A 22,473-nucleotide genomic window follows, 5' to 3' on the forward strand; every position below is an offset into this window, starting at 1 on the left:
TAATAAGCCACAGGCCTCTTCCCTCACTGAAGTCATCAAACAGGTGTCATCGGTGTTGGTAACAACACTCTCAGGACGTTTAGTTCCATTTACAAACATTCCAGAGATCCCCACTTAGGTAACTTACACAGATGCAATGTGACAGATCTGCGCATTTGTAAGAAAACCCTGTCTTAAAGTCAGAGGAATGCAAATCAAGGTTCCCATGTGGTTGGGGAAAAAGAAAATCTGCTGCTCAGGTAGGATCAAGCTACAGCCCACAGGTAGGAGCCCAGGTCAGTCCTGGCTGGAGCTGCGGTAAGGGGCGCTTTTTCTCAGGTGTGCCCCCCACTTCAGGGCTTACAAAGGCCTTCCTAGGCAGCGTCCTGGTTTGTCCTCATGGTGACCTTGATCAGCAGCAGGCTAGCCCGGAGGTGTTTTTCCTGTTCTATAAACCAGGACTCAGGCTCCACAATGGGATGGGGCTGCCCACGTCAGTGTGGGTTCATCACAGCAAAACCGGGTCTCAGACTCTTACCCTTGGACACTGGTGCTGAAGTTCTTCCAGTGTGGGCTCTGGACCAGCAGCATGACCATGATCTGGGAGCTTGTGGGAAATTCAGATTCTCAGACCCCACTCCCTGAGGAGCTGTGTCTTAATAAACTGTCCAGGTGGTCTTTATGCAAAAGAAAGTCTGAGAAGTGGCGTGCTGATCCCCTCTTAAGGAAGGTCTGTGGGAGAGGGCGGGTGGGTGAGGGAGTGGACTGTACCCGGCTGTGTACGTACTGGGTGCACAGACAGAGGCTGTGGTGCCTTGGAGATGAGAGAGCAGTGTGGGCTGTGTTGATGGGAATCAGGAATTTCCACAGAGATGATGTCTGAGCTGGGCTTTGAAGCCTGAGTAGGAGTTTGCCAGGCAGAGCAGTGGAACAGGGTTTCCAGGTAGCGGAATGAGTGCCCATGAGAACAAACAAGTCTCGGGTGTGAGGGAGAAGGTGGAAAGCGTTCTGGGGCCAGGAACAACCAAGGCCTTAATGTGGGTGTTGTTCTCTGGGGTTTTCCCTGTCAGAGTGGGGAGTGGTCTTTGCTTTTTTTTTTTTTTTTCTTTTTAAGTCAGGGTCAGATTTGCTTTTCAGAAGCTTGCTCTGGTGGTCTGTGGTGGATAATCATAGGGCGGGCTGTGGCGGTGGGTTGGGGCCCTCGTAGAGGTCTTCTTGAGAAAAGGCTTGCCGTGAACCTGCCCGTGAGGTCTTGCCCTTGCTCTTTTCAGAGCCGTTTCAGAGGGAATTGGCCGCGGTGCAGGTGCGGGGCCCCATCGGATGGGAGGCAGGAGGGAGAAGCCGGGCTTCAGGGCGGACTTGGAGCTGAGTCACGTTGCGGGGTGATTCTATTCAGCAAGGAAGGGCACGTGCTGGTTTTGGGTGGCACGTCTGTAGCAGGGCAGCTGGAAATGGGAGCCCGAGAGCAGGGAGTTGAGCGGCGTTGACCTGGAGCGGGTGGGAAGAGCTGCCGAGATGGAGGGGAACAGAGGGCAGGGCAGGGAGCCCCGGTGCCGGGGTGGGATTTGGCACCTATTCGCAGACACGGGGTGTGTGGAAGGAGGAAGAGGTCCCAGGAAGCCAGGAACACCGCGGGGCTCTGTGGTTAGGAACTCACACATGCGCACGAGCAGAAAACAGAATGACACTGTAGGGGCGCCTGGGGGGCTCAGTGGGTTAAAGCCTCTGCCTTTGGCTCAGGTCATGATCCCAGGGTCCTGGGATCGAGCCCCGCATCGGGCTCTCTGCTCAGGGGGGAGCCTGCCCCCCCCCCCGCCTGTCTCTCTGCCTGCTTGTGATCTCTATCATATAAATAAATAAAATCTTAAAAAAAGAAAAAAAGAATGCCACTATAGACAAATAACACTAAACCACATGTTAGGGCGCCCGGAATATAGTAGGAGGCTCCCCTCTGCTGCGTTACGTCCCCAGCCTTCCATGCGGAGAACACCGGGTTAGGTGGCTTTCCTTGCTCTTGTGCTTTGTCCGCTGCCGCCGAGGAGCCGAGTTTCGGCTGGAAGGTCTGCCTTCCTACTGGCGCATCCATTCGTGTTTCTGCGGAGGGCCAGCCTGAGCTTGATGCTTTCCGCCCGCTCTCCGTTTTATTCTGTTCCTGGTTTGCAGGAGAAGAGACAGGAAGTGATGACAAAAGCTGAGAGGTTTGTTTCCGGGCGCACAGGTTTTAAGTGGCAGACTGGGTCTTGGGTCTGTTCTCAGTGTGTTCGCGTCTCCGGCGTGTCCTTTTCCGAAGAGTCACTGGGGCGGGGACCGAGATGGGATCAGAGCCTGAATGCCAGGACACCAGGAAGGGCCTCGGGGACCAGCTGTGGGAGTCCCAGGAGCATCTGATTAGGAAGGTGGCTTCACCCCTTTATACGAGGAAGAGGGCTGTGCCATAGTCAGGACTGGGAGGTGCTGAAAACATTTTGGGGGCTGATGGGGTTTTCAGAACCAGATGATGTGTTGATTTTAGAGGCGGTGCCCCTGCAAGGCCACTCCTGATCTTAAAGATTGTGTCGATAAACGTCCGGCAAATCCTGAGGATTCCTTCCTTCCTTTACCTCCTCGTGAAGCTTTGCGCCCCGGCCCCCAGTTCCCTTCCTGATACAGTGAGTGCGAAGCCTTCCCGTGGGGAGAGAGTTCCCAGGAGTCTGGGTCAGCCGGCAGGGACACCAGCAGTATGTCTAAGGAAGCCCTGAAGATCTTGAGAAGTGCCCCTTCCTCTTGTGTCTGACAAATGTGTTTCCAGAAGGCAGGGGGCTCTGGCGGCCAAGAGAATGGACTCCTTGTTGTATACTAGACCGGGGCTGTGGGCTACTGCGACAGAACTTGTGGGGCTGGTTTCTGCTTCGGATAATTTAATGGCTTGCTTGGGATATGCTTTTTGAGCAGAGGGGGCTGAGTTTGGAGGTTCTTACTCAAGCAGAGCTCCCAGGGAGTTGAGGCAGAGGGGCCTGTTTGGTGCCTGTGTCCTGGGGGTCCGGTGGACATTCTGCTGTCCTGAACGTGAGGGTTTGATGCAGGTATCGTGACCAGGGAGTAAAAACCCTCCTTTTGGTGTCCCCCTCCCTTTTGGAGAACGTGATGGGTAATATCCCGGAACGTCAGGATCAAAAGGAGGAGGAGATACAGTAAGACAGGGAGCGAATATTTCCACCTTTGGTCCAAATCTTGGGGGATAGTAATGACCCCTCAGATGGGCCTTCCTTGGCACTTGGCGGTTTCTCCAGTTTGATTTTCTCAGGGGCAACAGCATCATTTCTTTTCAAACTTGGAAAGCTGTTCACCATGGTTCTCAGCGATAGACCGAAATTATATGAGGGGTGTGCCTAAATATATAATTTTTAATGGTTACCATATTGAGACCATATGCCATTATCCCATCCGATCATGAAGCATGTGAGCCAGTCCAGAATTTCTGGAACAGGCGAGCTACTGTGGCAGAGGTAGCTATTAGCCGTTGTTACGGGCCCTGTGGAACCGACAAGGGGAGTTTGAAGCGCTGACGTGTGTCTATAAGACACCCCGACAAAGATTTCTCTTTCCGACCCTCTCTGGTCGGAAAGAGAAATCTGCAGCCTTTCAGCCTGGTTACGTATCTGCGTTCCGTAGCTTTGACTTCTGTGTGTCCCCCGTTTTCCTGCTGGCAGCATCTCTCGAGGGAGGGAGCTTTCGTCTTTGTGCTGTGCGGCCTATTTGCCTCTCCCTCCTGCCTCTTAAAGAACAAGTAGTGCCCCTGCCTTATAAGGTCTCCGTTTGATGTCAGGCTTTTCGTCTTCTGCAAGTCTGATCTTGTAGAGGGGAAGCTTGGAGGATGGCTCAGCCGAAACAGCCAGGTCTGCCGCCGCCGCCGCCTTCACCGGCTGTGTGTCTGCAGAGCTCCCGTAGTAGGGCCCACGGGGGCCGTCGTTTCTGATGTCACTGGGGGGTGGGGACCCTGGTGCCTTTATGTCTTCCCGGTGGTGAGTGTCGGTGCCAGGAGGGCCGATCTGGTGCCATCAGCCTCTGTAGTTACAGGAAAGTGGGCCATGATGCCCAGGTCTCCACTGTCCCGACTCCCTCTGGTCCTGCTTGTGAAAATGCTTCAGGAGTCCTGTGTGAGACGAGGGGGCTTAGTCGTCCATTCCTGTGGACAGAAAATTGGGTACCGGCCAGTTAAAACTTCGTACCCAGACCATGGTGTGGCGGCTTCAGGCCGTCTCCAAGACCAGGAGGGCGAGTGGAGGCTTACCAGAACGGACAGGATCAGCCGCCACTTACTTCCATGTGTGGCCCGCACTGTGACGCTGCAGTGTTCTGTGGCTGCTTCTGTCCCGACGCTGGCAGCCGCACGGCGGTGATGTTTATTTCTCTTGTATGGGGTGGTGCCGTATCTGGGAGGGCACCAGGAAACCCAGGCTGTTTTACTACTCCTGCCCCCGGGGCTGGTGCGACAGTTCCCGTGGGAGCCCCGAGCTGTGCCGAGGGGCGCGGGTTTGTCCCCGCACCCTGCCACCCGCCGGGCCTCCGCTCCAGGTCCACACCTGGGGGTCGAGAGTGGGGGATCTGTTTCCCCAGTTCTTGCTCTTTCTACCTTTTTAAAACCCTTTCTGGAGGAATATGTTTGGGGCTTGGGTGCCCCTGGGTATCTGAGAGGGAGGAGTGCGGGGGGCTGCCTTCCGGGGGCCACCCCACCGCATCCTCGAAGCCGGGGTTCCTGTTTCTTAGCCGTGATCACCTCGGCTCGTGAAAAGCCACCGTCCCGAGGAAACCCCAGCAGAGGCTGACTCTGTGCCGTGTGACGTCGTCGTCCTGCTGGCATAAGCCGCTTTGTTCGCCCGGAACAGTTTAAATCTGTCGTCCGCGCTCCGCAAGCGATTGGACGGGGCGAGATGTGGGCTTCCCATCTGTTCTCTGTTTGCACTTGGGCGCCATTTCAAAAACCACACGGGAGAGTTTATAGGCAAACGTTATAAAAAGTGACAGTCTGAATTGCTGCTATGGCTGGTTTGGCAACATACAGCGTTACCTGAAATAGCTTACTGTTCCAAACGCCCGCCCCGCTTCGGTTGTCCCCAGGCGGTCCTGCTGGTGACACTGGCAAGGGACCAGGAACAGGCGCGGTGAAGGCGTGTAAGTCATGGCCCTTTGCTGACTTTAGCGGGATGTCCCCCCCCACCCTCCCTAGCCCTCCCCAGGCCGCTGGGCACAGTCAGCCAGGATTTGCTTCCCTCGGCTTGTTTACCCAGAGGTCAACACTGGTCTGCGGCCAGTGACATCAGTGCAGTGTCACTCCGACGGTTCATGACCCCTGCCTCAGTTTCCTTCTCTGCCCCGATGAGGCCCCTCCGCTCCCCAGGGGTGAGGGCGCGAGGCCTTCCTGAGGGCAGTGGGGGGTGGCCCACGGCGGGGATCGCACAGACGGCATTCGGGGAACACCGCTGCGGGCGTGCCCGCTCTTCCAGTTCCTAACCTCCCAGTGGTCACTTTATAGAGAAGCAGTGAGACCTCCTGCCGCTGGCACTTCTCAGGGTTTGGAACTTCTGGGGAGAAAGTTGAAATTCACTGTGTGCGGGCGGGTCATAGAAAGCAGCACGGAGAGCCCTCCCCGGACGTCACCTCGCCCGCCTACCTGCTTAGCGGTTTTAGGTCACAGCGACAGTGCCCAACGCTAGTGTGTGTGTGCTCGCTTTCTCACTTCTTTGTGAACTTACATTATGAAAGACAGGCGGGGACATTCTGTGTCTGTCTGGGGACATCCCTGAAAGAGTATTTGGTGTGCAGCACAGTGGCTTCTGGAGCCTACCCCCATTCTGATTTGGCGGGATCAGATGAGGAACAGCGTTGGACTGTGCGTTCCACGGGGATGTCAGCCCCTGCTCTGCACAAGAAAGGTCAAAAGTAAGCTGTGGCACCCGAAAAACAAAACAAAACAAAACCCCAAATCCAGGAAATGTTAATATGACTATAAAAGGTATTGTTTAAATCTCCCCCGGGGAATACTTTGCCCTGTGTGGACGGTCATGTGTTAGAGAGTGGACCGAGCCACGGTTGGAGTCCGGGGACGGCCCTGGCTGTGTCCGTGGAAGTGGACCGACCTCAGAGAGGCTGCTGGAGCATCACTGCCGCGTCGTCACTGGTGTCCGAGGACTGGGGTGAGAGAGATACCAGTGCAGGTGTGGGCAGAGCACTCGGGGAGCGTTTTTGCCTGGCATGGGCAAGAAAGCCACCTGTAGGATTCAGGCACAGAAGAGAAACCAGCCCGGATTGGCCTCTTGGGGATGGGTGGGGACAGAGTGGCCCCCATGGAGCCAGCTGTTGGGGTTCCAGACAAAGCACCCATGTCCTTGGCACCTTGTCCCGAGGTGTCCGATGCCCGAACCCACAGGTGGGCAGGGTTGCTCCTGGGAGCAGTGGACCGGTACGGCATCCCTTCTCTCCCCTGCTCACCCCCCATCTCAGTCCTTCTGACATGCACCCCGGTCTTGCTGGGCCTCACACAGCCCGGGTGAGCTTTGTGTGAACGGATCGCTCCGGTGAGGGAGAAGCACGTGCTTTCTGAATGTCCCACTCGGTAGTCACGGTCAGACTCATGGTCAGTGAGGTGGCTTCATCTGATGGATGGACATCATTATTGATATCTTTGGGGGAGTTATTTTACGATCTTGGAGCTTATCACCTAACTGGGACACTGGGTGACAGTTTTGACCTGGTTTCAATGGGAAGAAAAACCACTTTTAGTGTAAGTCCTCTTCTGTGGAGATGGGAGCCCGTCTGTAAAACCGTCCTGTGTCCTGCGGAGATCCGCCAATCCAGGTTTTGTCTGAGCATCCTCTGGCAGGAGCGGAAGGAAGGCAGCAGCAGTGCCTGTCAGGGGCCCAGCGAGTTACAGGCGGGAGGATGAGGTTCCTGCTGGTCGGCTCACTGGGCCCTCCCAGGGGACACTGTGTTATCTGGGCCTTCTCGCTCGTCAGTGGATGAGGGGCCGGGGATGCGGAGGTAAGCAGGAATGGAGTGGACTTGGGCCTCAGGGCTCCATCCTCTTCTCGGGCAGGATGGTCCCCATTTATCAAGCAGCCCCTGTGTGTCCAGCCCCAAACAGGACACGGTCCCTGCCCTTGAGGCCTCCTGTGCCCTGTCCCTTCTACGACCGGAAGGATACTTGTGTCTTTGGTCACATGGTCCATGCCCCTGTGGTTTTGGTGAGCCTTAGTGGTTTCCATATTTCAGGTGAGGCAAAGGATTCTCAGTGAAAATGCTTTCCTTTAAAAACAGGGAAATCCTGGCTCTACCTTGGTCAGGGGAGAGATTTTTCTGTATCATAAATGCAAGTATCTTGCTTACCTTTTTTTTTTTTTTTTTTAAAGCAGTGTGCGTGCATCTCCCTGCCTGCCTGTATTAGGGACATCATTCTGACCTGAGGGGCAGGGTAGAGGCAGGCTGGCTGCATGGGTCCCATCTTTCCTGAAGAGAGAGGGGAACATCATGGTTTGGGTCCAGCTCCCCCTCGTCCGTCGTCTCTGGATGACCAGCTCTGACTCAGAGGAATATGCTGAGTGATGTGCGCATGAGGCCATGTGGGCCTCACCGATACTGATCATTTCATGACCCAGGCTGATCCCGTGTAAATTCACTCTAACGTTGCGGGTGCTTTTCAGTAATTATTGGTCGGTTATAGGGAACCAAAGGGCATCTGATCCTTGCTCTGACCAGCTGTGGAAGGGGTGGGCCAGCCGTCCTTTGGGACACTGTGGGCCCTGAGGGGCTCCAGGCTGCTGCAAGTGGGGCAGAGGCTGAGATTTGTGGCCAAACCAAAATAGTTTTTCTCCTCCTCTCCGCTCTCCTCTCGCCTACATGTTTCCTCCTTCCCCTTTTCTGCCCAGGCTTCAGAGTTCAAGGTCTCTCTCTTTGTCCTGCAGTTCAGTTGCATTAGGACTTGACCAGCCTCAGGAAGTGTGGCCTGAGGACCTCCCAGCTACGTTCCTAGCGGCATTTTTCAAAAGCCACTTTGCCCTTCACTCCCCAGGGAAGCCTTCCTCGAACAGCCCATTCAACGGGGCTTGGCAAACGTTTTGTAAAGGGCAAGGCTTTGCGGGACGGAGGGCATCTGTTGGGACTCGTCCGCTCTGCCATTGTAACAACTGCGGCCCCAGACAATACTTCAGGAACGAGCGTGGCCGCGAGCCAGCAAAACTCTGTTTACAATAACGGGCGATGGCTGGCTTTGGCCTGGGGGCCGCAGTCTGCCAACTCCCGCTCTGGGACGAGTTCCCCCCCCCCCCCCCCCCCCCCCCGTCTGTGCTGGTGCTGCTGTCTTGCTGGCTTGGGCTTCCTGGCCCTTGAGACCACCTCCCGTACTTTCTATTTTTGGCCGATTTTCTCTTTATTGCCGGTCGCCTCTGCTGTAATTAAGGTCCCACCCGTGTTGCAAAGGATTTCTTGCGCCCCCTTGCTTCCCAAGCATCCAGGCTAAAGTGTGGCCCGTGGTACGTGTTCAGCACGTGTTGAATGAGGAAAACAGATTTACTTGGGAGATGTAATGTGCCTGCGAGTTGGGGTTTTCTGCCCTTGCTGCCGGCTAGGTTTGTCCATGGTAAACCTGACTTCTATTTTCTTCTGTTTTGTTGCGGCTGTCCCTTTATGTCCACATCCTCTTCGGCGTCTGGGCCCGTCTCGGCACGTGTGCTTTTGGAGGTGCCCCTTTGGGGAGCCCTGGGCCTCCCATGTTGGCTGTTGATGGAGGTGCTGTGGAGAATTTCTAGAAGCAGAGGCACGCGGTCTTCCCTCCTCCTTCAACAATGGAACGAAGGCATGAAGTGACTCTATTCCCTTGTTACATGGGAGTTTGGTCCCGACTTTGCTCAGAAGGGCAAAACAGCTGCCTCGTGATGCCCAGATTTGGAGCCATCCCAGAGCTGGGAGGTTTGGGTTCCTGGGCCTGGGACTCTGGGTACCATTCACAGTTCCCATTGTGAGGGATGAAAGCCCATTCATGGGTCCTCGTGGGTCCCAGCCAGCAGCTCCGGCCTGTGGCTCCATCTCCCCTCTCCTTGCGCACGTTGTACCGGCCCCTCTTGCCCTGCACATCTGGTGCCGGCAGTCCTGGTCAGCACGGGCCCCTTCCATGTGTATGCCTGGAGGCAGGGCGGGACCCTCAGGCAGGACCTGAGGCCTCCGTCTAGACCTCGCTGTCTCCCCAGAAGACAGGACGCGGCCATGGCATCCGTGGTGCTTCCCCAGAAGTGGGCGAAGCAGGCAGGTGAACAGGGAGGGGAGATCCACGTCACCCCAGGCCTGGGGGACGGATGACAAGCTCCCACCCAACAGGATGGTTTGGGCCTTGAAGCATGAATTGGGTAAATGGGGAGGGGAGGGAGGAAGGACCCCTAAAGGGACATAAAGTTAGAGGCCTGAGGGGGCTGGAACCCAGGATGTGTCGGGGGAGCTGGCGGGTGGGGACGGGTCCTGCAGTGTCCGAGGCACGAGGCTCGGGTGCGCAACGCTCAGTAGGTTTGTTTCCAGATCGATTTGAGTGCGATATGGAGACCGCCTCTCGGACGGGCATTTTGATCTTTTCGGTGTGAAGAAAAACAGCGTGTTCCAGCTTATCCAGCACAGAGTTAGGTCTCCAGACCAGCAAAGCAATCTGAGCCTGAGAGTTTTGTAGAAGGACTCCCTTGTCTCCCTTGAGTTTGAGGCTATTTCATTGTAAGAAGCTCAGCTTTGTGACAACAGAGTCTAGCAAAAATAAATACAGGGGTGTGTGTGTGTGTGTACTTGTGTATGTGTGTGTAGGTATAGACACACAGCTGTGCAGTTGCCCTGAATGAAAAAAATGATAAAACACACATCCCTACGAATGAAAAAATGCCACAGGAATAGAATTGCCAGGTGTGGCAGTTGCAGGCAGACTTGGGACTGGCAATCGACTGAAAAGTTTTCTTATGATATCGTTCCATGCTGGGTTTCGGGTGTGTGTTTACAGCCGTCCAGCTCGCACAGACCCAGCAGGGCCGCTTCTGCTGGGCGCTTCCTGTGGTCCCCGTCTCGGACCCTCAGTCTGCTCTGTGCACCAGGCTGTCTCCTGGGTTCCCGGGCGTGGGCAGCGGTGAATGCCTGCCCGGGCCATTTGCAAACCAACAACAGCCTCTCCTGGGAATAAACGGGCCGCCACTGACCTTTGTTGGACGTTCACTCCTTTTCCTCCTTCCCATCTGTCTCCGTCTTCTCTCTCCTACCTTTCTGCAGAGCCGCCAACCAAATACCAAATCTCCCAACCTGAAGTTTACGTGGCCGCGCCCGGGGAGTCGCTAGAGTTGCGCTGTCCGTTGAGAGATGCCGCCACGATCAGTTGGACTAAGGATGGGGTACACTTGGGGCCCAACAATAGGACAGTGCTTACTGGGGAATACTTGCAGATAAAAGGTGCCACGCCTAGAGACTCCGGCCTCTATGCATGCACGGCGGCTAGGCCGGTAGACAGCGAGGCTGTCTACTTCATGGTGAATGTCACAGGTGAGTTGGCCCGCGGGACCTCCGCTCTCTCTCCTTTGTAGCTGTTTTGTGGGTCAAATCATATTGGATGAGCAAAGTCATAGCGGGAGCCGCTAATTGGATGCCACGCACAGAGCTTTATAGTTTGCTGTTGATCTGTTTCTGAAGTGCTTCCACGGGACCAGCTCGATCACAGAGGCTGGTCGTTAAAAATGACGGGATTCTCGTGTGCAAAGTAACATTTCCCTTCTAAGACAGTCCGCTCTTGTAGAAGTAAAAACGCATCTTCAACTCCCATTCCCCGCCTACCCTACCCCCCACCCCTGCCATGCGACTGGCATCCTTGGCATGTAGAACCCAAGATTGAAATTTGATGGGGGAAGATTTCTGATTCCTTTTATTAAAATGTGAGTTTCTCTCCTTCTTGATTTTTCCTCCATGCAGTTAAGGGGAACCGCATGGTCCCCCTTTGTGGCCGAGTTTAAAGGTTTGCTTTGAGAAGTCAGTGGATGGATGGAAGGCCACACAGGGGCTAAGTTGGGCTTGGGACTAAATACAGATTCCCTTCTTGAAGGGGATCCTGAGAACTGAAAGGTGGTGTTGGGAAGACTCTTTGGACGCATCACAACACAATCAGTCAATCTGTTGGGGACCTGAATGCTGTTTGAAGCTTAAAAATCTAGCTTCGATATATATCCAGCTTGACAGCATGTTTAAATAACGTGAAAGCAGAAAGCTTTGCGAATCATAATGCAGATCAACTGTCATCACGGAGAGAACATTTAAGCCATTAAAACCATCTTCGCTAAGCACGGTCTCGGACTCTTGCGTGGGCTCCCGGGTTGAGGAAGGCCCTCTCTAGAAGGACCGAGTTGTACGTGATTACAGCCTTTTGCTTCGCACAAACACAACCATGGCTATATTCTTTTGAATACAGATGCCATCTCATCTGGAGATGACGAGGACGACACAGACGGCTCCGAGGATTTTGTCAGTGAGAACAGTAACAACAAGAGTAAGTAGTGGCCGCCTCAGAAGGTTCCGGAGTGAGCAGAGCCTGGTGGGAAGTCCGGACTCTAACCTGTCATCTCGTCCGTTCTTCCGGATGCCGTGTCTGTCCTGCAGCCTCGCCTTTGCTCTGCTGTGTCTGCTCTCCCGACTTTCGAATTCTGAGAATAAACCATTGCTCCTGTACACCTTTCTCTACCGTTTGTTCTTTCTTACTGTGTCAGAAAGCCGCTCTCTCTGGAAAGCCGTCACGATTTTCCTTTCCTTGAGTTTCTTTTTCTCTTTGGTTTCTTACCATTTGGGGACATCACCCGAGTAGAACCGAATACCATCTTCTGGTGTCCTGGGACTGTGCAGGGCTTCACTCGGGGGTTCTCCGCTGGGGGGCTTCTCCTCCTCCTCCCTTCCCTGGGGACACTGGGCAGTGTTTGGTTGTCCCAACAGGGGGAGGAGGGATGCCAGTGCATCCAGTGGATGGAAGCCAGGGGGGTTCTGCAGTGTCCTGGACCGCCCGTGACCAAGAGGGATCTGGTCCAGGATGTCCGTAGGGCTGAGGTTGGGAAACCAGGGCCTTTTTAAACATTACTGCGTGCCGAGCGGAAGTAAGGGGAGTAGTGTGCCTTACTCTGCAGACCGATAGAGAAGGGGGCCGGCACGTGCCGTTTGCTTTGTGAAGGCAGTTAATGCTAGCAGTGACACGTGGGTGGCCTTGGTGTAGAAGCACGTGGCCTCTCTACCTCTGTCCCTCGGGCAAGTAATTTACCTCTGTGCCTCAGTTTCTTCAACTGTAAAACGGGAATAGACCCAGTGTCCATTGGGGTTAATGAGGATTTTGTTTGTATTTGAGTTTGTATTTGTACAGCGCTCAGAAGAGTGTCTGCGTTTGTTCAAGAAAGAAGGTAAAATAGAGCCTTTGTTGTCTTTCCGATAACACGGCTTGCGTGTTCCCAGAGTGATTTTAGACGGGTCCCCGGCATTCTTCCCTCGGGTGTTACATTCTACATTTTTCCAAAAGGATTTTCGTCAGTTTCATAAATTTAAAACAAGTCCTAAATAATACGACACTTATTAAAAGAGGCCCAGGGCTGTTTCAGGGAAGATGAGAAAAATTGAAACTGTCAGGGACCCGGAAGAATGTGTTAAGTGGGGAATTGCACTTGTCCCTGAGTCTCCTAGCAGCTTAGGCAAAAAGGAAAATATTTTGGTCTATAGTTTTCCCTGTTTCGGAAAAAGGCTTAGGGCCTGGACCACTAACATCAGCGTCATCTCTAACAACTTACCAGAAATGAAAATGGCAAGGCCCCACCCCAGACGCACTGAATTAGAAACTCCTGGAGTGATTCTCCTGTCCCGTGAAGAATGATAAGCTCTGACTTAGGGATTCTTACATGTCGATGTGCCTTGAGCAGGAGTTTGCCGTTAGAGCTCTTGTTTATAAAACAGTGGGTGAGTGAAACTGTCTTCTGCTGTGATTTGTACCAACCCTTTAACAAAGTTATTATTACCATTTAATAATGAAACTCTGGTGCATCAGAAGACATCACTCATTCCCTGTTATTAGTTCTTTGGCTCTACAGGGGAGGATACAAAAGAACCTGCTTTGGAGGTCCTGCTTTGGGCAGACTCTCTGCTGGTTGCTGGCTCGGGCAGAGCATCCCCCCCTCTGCCCCCACCGCATCCCACAAGGTAGAGAAAGGCATTATTCCTGTGTTATTGATTGGAAGTTAACGATTCAGCGAGCAAAAGGCAAAACTGCCATTTACTTGTAGATCAGTTGCATGTCGAGTCACAGTGCCCCTCTCCCAGTCCCCAGGGTGATGAAGGGGGCGCGGTGTTGTTTATAGCCCCAAGTGGGGCCCACTCTTGGGATATCGTCCCTGGCGGCAGCTGGGTTATGTTAGCATGATTGCCCGCTGCACTGTCCCGCTGAACCAAGTCTGATGGAGGTTACCTGCAATCCTTGGGACGTGGTACAATGTAACAGCAAGGTATAGGTTACGTAACAAGTAGACCGACTGCACCGACCCTCTTTCTGACGATTGGGAAGGATTACCTGTCTCGGAGCTCCAGGCTTTCCTCCTGAACACTAGTCCCAACTGCCCGGTGCCTGTGCAGACAGGCCAGAGAGTGGAACGCACTGAAGGGACGCCATGCCTTCACCCTGGGACCAGGCTTCTTTGTAATTAGCTCTCGAATGACACCAAGTCTGCCCCGCGATGGGTGCTGTGCAGTGATTAAGGGCCGGTGTTAGCTGTACCAGGGAGATAGTGCTGTCGGGAGCTGCCTGTGTTTGGTGCCTGTGAAACATTAGATGCGATTTAAAGTGATAGCAGTTCTTAGCTGGCTACTTGGCCTCTGCCATCTGTTAGTGTGATTAGGCTGGTCTGATTCACAGGCGCAGCCTGGGGCGGCGGAGATTAAGCAGCTGTGGCCTGTGTGGACAGAGGAATGCCATGGCCAGGGTAATTGGCAAGGCGGGGAAGGGGATGTTGCCATTAAAACAATTTTTTGCCACCTCCAGTGTCAAATGCCTGACCTGATTAATAGGGAAAATTGTCGAAGCACCGAATTCCATGCATTTTCAGCCACCTGGAAAACACCCGTGTGTCCAAACTGATTCCTCTGGTGCCTTTTGATTGTCTGGAAATGCCACTGGGGTGTGTTTGAAAGTTCCTCTTCAGTGAAGTTAACAAATGATGTTCCAGGGACCCTGGGCTGGCAGTCCCATTTCTGGGCTTGTCTCAGAGATTTTTTTTCCTCTCCCATTTTTGGGGTTGGTAGTTGTTCTGCAGTCGATGGCTTGAAAAATATATTGCAGGTCATTCCCTCTGCTGGTATGCTAGATTTTGTTTATCTAATTTGGGTGGTTAGCTGTAAGAAGGCGAGCTTATCTGCCTGGTGGAGTTCTTAACTTTTGTATGGAGTACAAAAAGCATGGTAGTCAGGGACAGTGGCAAAGATAAGCTCCAAATTAAGGCAGGATTGTTGAATTTTGGCCATGCAAGTAGGTCTGATTTTTTTATAGGGATATTTTGCAATATTTAGGTTGACCTTAACTCTCACAGCATCGTACAAGACCCAGCTCAGCTCAGAAGTGGGCTTCCCTATAGAGATTTCCTTGCTTACACAAGCAGACCGAGTGGCTCGATCTTGAAAGTTCATGTGTCCTGTTTTCTGGCATCATGGGCAGCATCGCATCGTGTCTCAGACCCGCCTTTCCTGCTAGACCACTTTGGGAGGCAAGGACTCGCCTGGATGTTCAGGGAATAGTTTGTGAAATTACAGTCCTCACATACGTCTTTTACGGGTTACAAGTGGTAATGCTCAGGTCTGGTCTGTGCCTTAAGAGGACAAGCTGGTGTTTCCCAAAGTATATCCCTTTGGAACCCTAGTCCAGAATAATTCTGTGCCAAGAAGGAGTTGGATTTTGAAATGAATTTGAAAAATACCTTCTCCTATGACCCTTTCTCAGAGACTTACAGTGTCTATCCGTAAGCATAATACAAACTCTGCAGCATTCAGTGATAAAACATCTGTTTAATTTTGGCTTTTCCCAGGGTTTTCCAAACTCACTGACCATACGACCCTTTTTAAAATCCAGCATTTATTCGCATCCTGTTGCCCACGCTTTGAAAATCCCTGCAATGGGCTGATCTGGTTGACCTGACTTTTCTCTTGCCTTTTAAGTCAAGTCCTTCCATCGCAGATGGGAAGGGCATTCTCAGGTCATATTTTAGCAGCTGACTAGCTGATGACCTCACACTTTACCATCCCTAGACGTTTCCCCGAGCGGAGCAATCCTGTGATGTCATTACAAGCTTGGCTGCCAGGAAATAACGCTGCTTACGTATGCCCTGTAGTGAAACAGATTTTCTCGCTCTGAAAGTTGTAATTTCAAATGCTGATTTTTGAAATGGATCCAGGTTGAGGGTTTTGAAAGGTTCAGAGTTTCTACTTCAGCAGGGAAAGCATAACTTAATTAGTCCTTGCCTCCTCTAGGTGCAGGTATCTTAATGGGTTATCTGGCAGCTAATAAGTAGACGTGCATGTCCATTTTTTTTCCTCGAGTGATTTTTATTACCTCAAGCAGGTGTTTAAGTGATTAATGTTTCTGAAGAGCTAGAGACTTAGTTCTCGGGAAGATCAGGATTGACAAAGTTCAGGTTAACTGCTGAACTAGAGAGAAGTGATAGCGAAGCATCTCGATCAAGATTTTTGCTCCTGGAGTGGTTTTTTTCTCTTGAGTGCAGAGAGACACAAGGCAATGTTCTTTCTTTCTTTTTTAAAGACTGTATTTATTTATTTGACAGACAGAGATCACAAGTAGGTAGAGAGGCAGGTGGGGGGAGAAGCAGGCTCCCCACTGAGCAGAGAGCCGGATGGGGGACTCGATCCCAGGACCCTGAGATCATGACCTGAGCCGAAGGCAGAGGCTTTAACCCACTGAGCCACCCAGGCGCCCTGACAAGGCAGTTTCCTATTTCAGTTTCATTCCTGTTGAGAGCCGCAGGTTCTCAGACTCTGTGTCAGGGAGAAAGGCAATGTTTTTGGAACCGGCCGGGGAAAATGAAGGAACTCGGCCTGAGATTCCATACTCCTTTCGTGCTTAACCTGCTGATAATTAACAGTTCACCGTCACCTTTGCTCTGAGTTTTTTACTTGGTAGAGATTATATCTAAGTTGGTAAATGTTGTGTTGCAGTTTCCAGGAATTGAAAATAATAGTAATAATAATAATAATAATAATACCCAGAGCACACAGCCTTCCTGAATTTTTTGACATTCTTTCATAATGAAAACCTCACCCTAAATTGGTTTGGGTGTTTTATCACAAAAACCAGGGATGGTGTTCTGTTTCGGAAGGTTGGGTTGAATTATCTCTTTCTTGGCCTCCCCTGTGGTCATCCAGCACAGCCAGTAAGTGGAGGGTTTTCTTTTGAAGGCAGATCCTAGAACTCCCATGGGGCAGCTGGTCTCCCAGTAGACTCAGGCATTTCAAAGGAGGGTCACTTGCCTGGCGAGTTCTAATGTGTTTCTTATCAAATGTGTCACTGGTCAGCAAGTTGTTGTTTTTAATGAGATTCTCCAATAAAGCCTGCCGACCCCATAACCACACGCTCACTTATGTCTCTGTATTTTGTTGTATTTGTTTTCTTCGAGTTTATTCAAAACTGAAAACAGATGAACCCCAGTCTCCTGGAGGACGGGGTTGGCGCTCAGAGACCTCCTCCCACCCCCACCCCGGTCAGGGTCAAAGCATTCAAATGTCCTGATTAGTGATATTTTTAAAGGCCCTAATTATAGACTTAAGACAGAGGCCTTAGTGGGGCTTTAGGGAGTTTGTGAGACTTAATCTAGGAGCTGAAACAGGCTGTGTTTTTTTATTTTTGCATCAATAAAAATACAGTTGGCAGTCATCAGCATCCATAGCTCACATAAATCTTGAACTTTTGACTTAATTACCATGGGAGAGTTCAAAGGGCAGCCTGGAGGGGTTGAAAGAGCTTTGTCCAGGGAGCTGGAGGCCTGGGTCTTGCCTCAGCCCGGCCTTGGCCATGCAACCTAGATCGGATCACTTGACCTTTCTGGGTGACATTGATCAGACCTGCCGTTGGACCAGACGGTCACTGAGGCCTCTTGGTACAGTGGTAATATGACTCCATGTTTTTCCTTTAAACTGCTGGACTGACTGTGTTCTCTTTTTGATTTCAGAAAGAAAGGAGACCATAAACTAGATGTCCATGTTGGCATACATTCTGGGGCATGTGAGGGCTTCTTGGGGAGCAGCCCATGTTTTCAATGGCACGGTCACAAGAAACCCTCTAATCCTACCGTGTGTTGACACGATCGTTATCTGCCTGGAATACCTGCACAGAATGTTAGGACGGGGAGGGACCTTACCAGAACATTCAGTTCAGCTCCTTCATTTTGTAGCTCAAGCTTTTAGCAGTTGTCCATCTTGTACATTTATCCATCTGTCTGTCAGTCCCTCCGTCTGTCCGTCCATCCATCCATCCATCCATCCATCTGTCCATTCAATAAACCCTTGAGTGCCTACTCCATGCGCTGAAGACGACTCAGGCTGCACCCTCCAGGTGCTGTACTGTGGCTGGTCAGCAGACCCTGAAGGGGATACATTTCAGTATGGAGCCATTCCGGTGACAGAACCACGTAAATGACAGAGAAGAGGCCTAGCGAAGGATATGATGGATCTTCAGTGCGGGATGGAGGTGGTGGGTGGAAGGAACGTTGAAGGAAGTTTCTGCGGGATTCTACATCTCTGTTTAACCAGCACATCTTAAGAGGATACTGCCCTATTAAAGTAAAATTCGAGTAGCATTTTCACTAATATACAATAACTGTTTCAGGGTGGAAAATAATATCGAGTATAGGTATCATATTCCTTGATGGAATGCCAAGCCTTGATTCCTTTACTTAGTTTTTTCCATGGGTTTCACTCTTCCTTTAAGCTCATTGTTCGTTTTTCTTTCATGACTAAGAGAGCATCATTCTTTTGCTACATGTTACATCAGAAGATCTGAGAATGTCAGAGCAGAAGGGACCCACCTGTCCTATAGGTCAACTTATTCACCTCTGACTTAGTGGAATTTGTTTCTCTGTGCCGTCCGAGATTTGTATCACCATTCCTTTTCTATGGATTGACTTTAAACTCACTCCTACACAAGTTTCATCTTTTATAAAGTTGTTGAGGCGATGTTTGCACTGAACACCTACTACATGCAAGGGCCATCTCGCTTTTGTAAACTGTTAATTCGTTCGGTGAGTTCCTTCTGCAAATGAGAGTTAACACGGTTCACCAGCCATGGTTTGAAAAAAGGAGCCTGGTCCTGGTCTCTCACCAGCTGCATTGTTGTTCTTGGGGTGTGTGTGTGTTGGGGAGTGGGGTGGGAGGAGATGGCTAGCATTCCCACGTATCCAGACTGCAAAAATGGCAGAAAACACCGAGTACAAAGTTCGCGGAGGACACGAGGCCGCTGATCAAGAAAGCGCAGTGAGGCCTAATTCTACAGTCTCAGTATTTTTCTAGACCTTCCACGTTCTTCAGTCTTCACATAAAACTAGTTTATTTCAGGAGGAACCATTATAAAATAATAACTCCTCCCCTCCAACATCATGCTCATTAAAAAAGTTTTTTTAATGTGTAAGCTGAAAATCTTAGAAGAAAGCCTTGTCACAGAAGCGTGTTGTCCTGTGTGATGTGAGTGGGACTGGGCAGAGTGTTGGGGTGGCCCAGCACTGCCCCCACAGAGAACCCGGAAAACTTGGCTCGACAGCTTTTCCGTCAAGTCACGGTTTTCAGGCATTTGCCGATGGAGCCCGAGACGTGTAGGTGATGGGTTTTGACTTGGTTGATTAGATTTTACAGTGCCCCGCCCACCTGGCATCTCTGTGACTTCAGGTGACAAGCCGGCTGCCCCTACCCTGCTTCATGGCCCTGCGTTTCTATTGCACGAGCAGATTTTATAGGTGCAGTTTTAACGATTGAAATTTTACCCCAGGGAAGTGGCTTCTTGCCAGAAATTCCAGCAAAATTCTTTGCACTCTTGTCCTTAAATTGTTCCTTAGGTGCCAAGACAAAGGTGCTGGCTGCCAGGGTGCTGTTGCCACAGGCCAGGCCCGTACGGGCTCATGTGGTCTGGGGCGATCCCTGTGTAAGTTCTTGCCTCCCGGACAGCTTTGCTCCGTGATTGGGGAACACAGCAACATTCCCAGGTCCTTCCACTGAATCCTACTTTTTAGCATTTTAGGGAACATAAAAATCCTGCCTCATAGAATTGAAACACATATCTGTTGGTTCCTTTTATATGGAAAAAAAAATAAAAAGACATTCCAGAGGACCAGCTCAGCCCTAATTGATGCTATCTCAAAGAGTTACTACATTAATATTTAGCTAATTCATATGAATAGGCCATTGTGTTTACTTAAATGACACGAGTATGGACACCTGACAGCATGAGGTATGCTTTTCATTTCGGTCAGATTTATAAAAGTCTTTGTGTAGTGACAAAGCTCATTATTTATTTTGTGCTCTTAATGGTTTCTTTTTAGTGGCTGTGGCTGTGGATGGATTTTTCTAAGTAAAGCTTTTAAAATGAAAGATTATTGAAATTGTTCCAGTAGATGCCAGGCCCTGGGAGTCTTGTGATGAATAGCAATCAAGTAGTCCCTGGTGAGCCCTCAAAAGAATGGGTGTGTTTATGGGCATTTGACACCCAAAGCCAAATGGCTACCGAGTTGCCTACTTATTGCAGATACAACTGGTTTCAAGAGGAAAGTGCGCAGCCCCGTTGTTCTTCCCTTGGCTCTCCCCCTGCCCCTGCTCTGGCCTTTCTTTCTCTGGCACACGGGACCGACCACCTCGGCTCTGCCTTGCCTGCGCGGTCTTGGCATTGTGTAGACACCATCCACACCGACGCTGATGCTTAGATAAACAAGGATAAAGAAGACTCGGCATGCCCTTGTTAAGAAATCTCAGCTCCACCTTTTATAGTCAGGTTTTAAGAGCAAGGGTGAGGCAAACAGGGGTAGGTGTTTTGAATGCACTGTTTCCCATTCCTCATTCTGTTTCCCATTTCCCATTCCTCATCCCCATGGAGTCTGGCTGTTAAGGGCAGGGGATTGTGACCCCCTCCCGGGAGCAGGCTGTGCCATCCACCGAATAGAGGAGACTTCTAAATCCGCATCAGAGACAAAACCCCTGCCTGGACGTGTTTGTTTCTGGTTTGTGAAATGTGTGTGCTGCTGCTCAGGCTGACCCTCATCAGCAGTAAACATGTTATGAATCAGGCTTCTAGCATTTCACTGTTCTAGAATGTTCTAGAATGTACAAGGCCCCCTGTTGATAGATGCTTTAGGGAGATTTCGGCTACCAGTTTGCTAAGACAGAAACACACACGTGAAAAGTTGAATAGCTATACGAGATTTCAGTGGAACTTTTGGGCCGTCATCGAGAAGGCAGCACGCCTCTGGCAAGGGCTGGCTGTACTGGACTCCGGTCTTGAACATCGGAGTGGTTGAAAGTATGGATTTTGACCCCTTGGAGAAGCTGGTTCTTACCAGCCTTGGAGAGTAGGGGCAAAGACAGTGGGCTCTGGAATCAGAGTGCCTTGCCTCAAACCTGCCTGTACCTCTTCCTAACTTTGTAGCTTCTCTGTGCCTCAGTTTCCCTGTCTGTGCACAAGGATTATAATAATGCCTTCTTATCAGATTCGTGTCAGGATTAATATGCTAAACATGTAAGAGTTTTTAGAGCTCTGGTTTTCAAATAAGCCCTCAGTCAGCAGTGCTGACTGTTGGCAGGCATGAAGAATTTACGATGGTATTCTGGGTCAATGCTGCGGTTCTTACTTAGATAAAATGTCCTTCGTTTGGGAATTTAAAAAGTTATCTTGTGAGTTTAAAGAATCACTTGTATCCATAACTTTGCAGGTCATTTAGAGGGCTCACCTTCATAGAACATGAAATCGATAGCCTTCTGTTAAGATTTTCCTGTTTAGAGACAGCGGTAGAATTATGGCATTCACAACCACTGAAAAATCATTGCTCATTTAAAAAAAATTAAAACGTAATTAGTGATAGGGCTTTTTGGTTTGTCAATAAAGTCCTGGGAAATTAATGATACCTTCCTGAATGATTTCTCATGTTAGAATGGTAAATTCTATTATTGATTGTCCCTTACAGCTTCCGTGGCTGAGTTGGCTTCGAGCACACCTTGTGTGTGTATGCGATCACTTGCTAGGTGTGGTGATTTAAAAGGATACATTTTGGAGGACTCAGCTGTTGTTAGTTACCTATGTGTTGACACTGTCCATGTAAAGTCGCATTTGAAAACATGATTCGCTGTGAATTTATACTCTGGGACTGGGAACAAGGGGGAGAAGTTACCTCAGATACTTTTCCCCTGTTAAGAGACACAAACTACCAAGCAGTCTCTCTCCAGGGACTTCTGCTAGGCCATCTGCTAGACTTCAGAAAATTTTTTTCCTAATGTAAATATTACCAGGAGATTTTTGAGCATGTCAGCTCACTCACATACAAAGTAACATTATCTTCCCTGTTATGGAAATGAAGCTCTCCTTCTCTGTACATCGTAATCTTGTTTTCCACCCCAGGAGCTCCGTACTGGACCAACACAGAAAAGATGGAAAAGCGACTTCATGCTGTCCCTGCGGCCAATACCGTCAAGTTCCGCTGTCCGGCTGGGGGGAATCCAACACCAGCGATGCGCTGGCTGAAGAACGGAAAGGAGTTTAAGCAGGAACATCGCATCGGAGGCTATAAGGTAGAATTTCAAAATGCTCTGTTTCTTAAGTTTTTATGAATCTCTATCTCTTTCTTTTTTTTTTTAAAGATTTTATTTATTTATTTGACACAGAGAGAGAGACCGCGGGAGAGGGAACCCAAACAGGGGGAGTGGGAGAGGGAGAAGCAGGCTCCCCGCCGAACAGGGAGCCCAGTGCGGGGCTCGATCCCAGGACCCATGTAGATCATGACCTGAGCCGAAGGCAGATGCTTAACTGACTGAGCCACCCAGGTGCCCCTCACGGTGGATATTTTAAAACCGTTTTCCTGGACTCGAGTGTACTTTTAAAAGCATAGTCCCGTTTGCATTGTTCTTTATGCGAGAAGAGTTTAATAATGGAAGAGTAGGAAGTTGGGTCCGTAAAACTGAAGGTGAAGCAGAATCGGAGAAGCGTGAGTATACTTGCCCCGTTTGAATGGGATGTGTGAGTATGGATGGACTTGGCCTAGACCCTGGGTATGAAATAGTGCGTATGCGGACAGGATGCTTCCGTGGTGACAGGATCTCTTTCCTCTGTCTGCCAGGCTCTGGAGAGCCCATCACAGAAGCTGTAGTCTCCTCACACCGGGGGAGGTGAACCTTGACAGCCACCTTCCTAAAGAGGCTTGGAAATGCCTGTTCAAGCTCTTGTTCATCCAGTCAGTGATGGGG

General features: G+C 50.7%; 1 protein-coding gene across 16 annotated transcripts in view; it reads left to right on the forward strand.

The window, feature by feature from the left end:
• The window catches only part of FGFR2 (fibroblast growth factor receptor 2), a 103,212-nt gene that overhangs the window by 17,329 nt on the left and 63,410 nt on the right, over positions 1 to 22,473 (forward strand). For 7 of the 16 annotated variants that reach the window (XM_004751806.3, XM_004751805.3, XM_004751807.3 and 4 more), the window contains exons 3-5: positions 10,246 to 10,512; positions 11,429 to 11,506; positions 21,632 to 21,801. In XM_004751806.3, the coding sequence (XP_004751863.1) occupies positions 10,246 to 10,512; positions 11,429 to 11,506; positions 21,632 to 21,801 (515 nt within the window). The remainder of the gene's footprint in view (positions 1 to 10,245; positions 10,513 to 11,428; positions 11,507 to 21,631; positions 21,802 to 22,473) is intronic. The other 9 variants (XM_045068902.1, XM_004751810.3, XM_045068900.1 and 6 more) reach the window with 2 other exon arrangements.

Source organism: Mustela putorius, unplaced genomic scaffold (assembly GCF_011764305.1).
Source record: "Mustela putorius furo isolate JIRA1106 unplaced genomic scaffold, ASM1176430v1.1 tig00003909_pilon_pilon_pilon, whole genome shotgun sequence".
Lineage (NCBI taxonomy): Eukaryota > Metazoa > Chordata > Mammalia > Carnivora > Mustelidae > Mustela > Mustela putorius.